The sequence below is a fragment of the Propithecus coquereli genome, unplaced genomic scaffold, assembly GCF_000956105.1.
Source record: "Propithecus coquereli isolate 6110/MARCELLA unplaced genomic scaffold, Pcoq_1.0 Scaffold346, whole genome shotgun sequence".
Classification (NCBI taxonomy): domain Eukaryota; kingdom Metazoa; phylum Chordata; class Mammalia; order Primates; family Indriidae; genus Propithecus; species Propithecus coquereli.
Window position 1 is genome coordinate 783,030 of NW_012149130.1, and position 2,025 is coordinate 785,054.

Consider the following 2,025-nt stretch of genomic DNA (forward strand, 5'->3'; position numbering starts at 1 on the left):
AGGTTGCTGTGAGCTAGGCTGATGCCTCGGCACTCACTCTAGCCCAGGCAACAAAGTGAGACTCTGTCTAGAATAGAATAGAATAAATAGTTCTACCTTTCAAGTAATTTATTAGGCCAGAAGTCCCATGATTAATTGCACAAGCAACATAAAGAAGATAAAACTTTAGAGGCTTTTAGTCCCCTACAGAATATACACATCTTGATTGTTAATGATCCTACATTAGAAAACATTCATATAAAAAAGCAAACATGAAAGCATATTGAGTACAGGTTCTAAGCTGCCTAATCATAATGATCATACCATGAAAGAATATAAAATTGTTCATTTATTTCTTCCTTCATTCAAATATTTAATGGATTGTCATATATCCAGTCTTATGCCAGGAACTTTTGATATACTGGTTACCAAAAACACATTTGGTTTCTCTTCTCCTGGAGCTTAGTCTAGCGGAGGAAGCAAACATAAGCAAAACCATTGCCCACACACATAAAAAAAATGTTTACCTAAAAATTGGGACTAGGGCTGTGAAGAAAATTATTCTGCAGCAATGCAGGTTGTTAAGTAGCATAGCAGCAAATGCAGACCTGCATTTTAGGATAAGAAAACTATCTTGCAGTTAAATGAAATTACAGTGTAGAGAGGTATTTAAGGTAGCAGAACCACATTACTACATTAATACAATGTTAACATTCTTCTAATTCTTATGAAAGTTCCAAGGAATTTTCAATGATTACAAATCCAAGGTAAGTTTTGTTGCTGATATCCTCAAAGCACTCTGGTCTTGCCATAGCCACGCTTCTTTCCATGGCCCTGCCAAGCCTTCAGAGCCGAGACCACCAGCTTCACTGTCAACATAGCTGGCCACCTATTTCAAAACAGCAGATTCTACCCACCTGATTATCTAGTTTCAGCTGTCGAAGCCTCATGGTCTCATCTTCAAAGGCACTATTTTAAAAAAAATAAAGAAAAAAAGCATGTAAAAAGCAAATCCTGTTAAATACTTTATATTTTATTTTATTTTTTGAGGCAGGGTCTCCGTTGGTCTCCCTGGCTAGAGTGCAGTTACATCATCATAGCTCACTGCAACCTCAAACTCCTGGGCTCAAGGGATCCTCCTGCCTCAGCCTCCCAAGTGCTGGGACTGCGGGTGTGTGCTGCCACGCCCAGCTAATTTTTTGTTTTTTAAATTTTTTGTAGTGATGAGGTCTCACTAAGTTGTTCAGGCTAGTCTTGAACTCCTAGCCTCAGGCGATCCTCCCACTTCAGCCTTCCAAGTAGCTGGGACTACAGGCTCTCGCCACCACGTCCGGCATGGAGCCAATCAATTCTGCCTTAAATAAAGTATCAGTTTCTAGATCCTGCCCACACTGACTGAGAGAGGACTCTCCATCCTTAATGACAAACTTATTCCACAGAGAGCCTGAGAGGGCTGAATTACCCAAAAGATAAGAAAAAGATGAGAGCACAGACTCCACGCATGCATCTATTTCTTTTTGTTTTAAGCCATATATTGAGTATGCATTATGCTCCAAACACACAGCTAAGTATTTTACATGCATTACAGTATTTATTCCTCAAAACAACCCTATGATCTAGGTACCATTATTTTTCACACTTTGAAGATGAAGAAACAGAGACTTAGAGAGTTGTGTGGAAGGTTAAACAAGCAGAAACAGACCCTAATCCTGATCTCCTGCTAGAGTTCAAATTACACCTAAAAAATCAAGTATATTTTACTTCTTTTTGGAGCTTGTTCTAGGAGAGGGAAAATTAAACTGTGTAGAGCATCTTACTAGAGCCCATTGATTGCCTTAAGGTCTGGGCAAATCACGTAACTTACTCTCCAAGTTTGCCATTAATAACACTTACTATGCCAGTAATCAAAGTGTGAATAAACAGACAAGATTTAATACCACTGGGAGACAGATTTGTTTGAAGGAAGAAAAAGCAACAAAAATTGAATCAAAACTACTATCTTCAGTTGATAAACCAGACCCTTTGAACTTTTTTTTTTTTTTGAGA

At 38.4% G+C, this 2,025-nt stretch overlaps 1 protein-coding gene across 1 annotated transcript in view; it reads right to left on the reverse strand.

Annotated features, from left to right (window-relative positions):
• The window catches only part of TULP3 (tubby like protein 3), a 20,125-nt gene extending 19,196 nt beyond the window's left edge, over positions 1–929 (reverse strand). Inside the window, exon 1 of the mRNA XM_012651027.1 lies at positions 897–929. Coding sequence (XP_012506481.1) covers positions 897–929 — 33 coding nt within the window. The remainder of the gene's footprint in view (positions 1–896) is intronic.
• Positions 930–2,025: the final 1,096 nt, after the last annotated feature.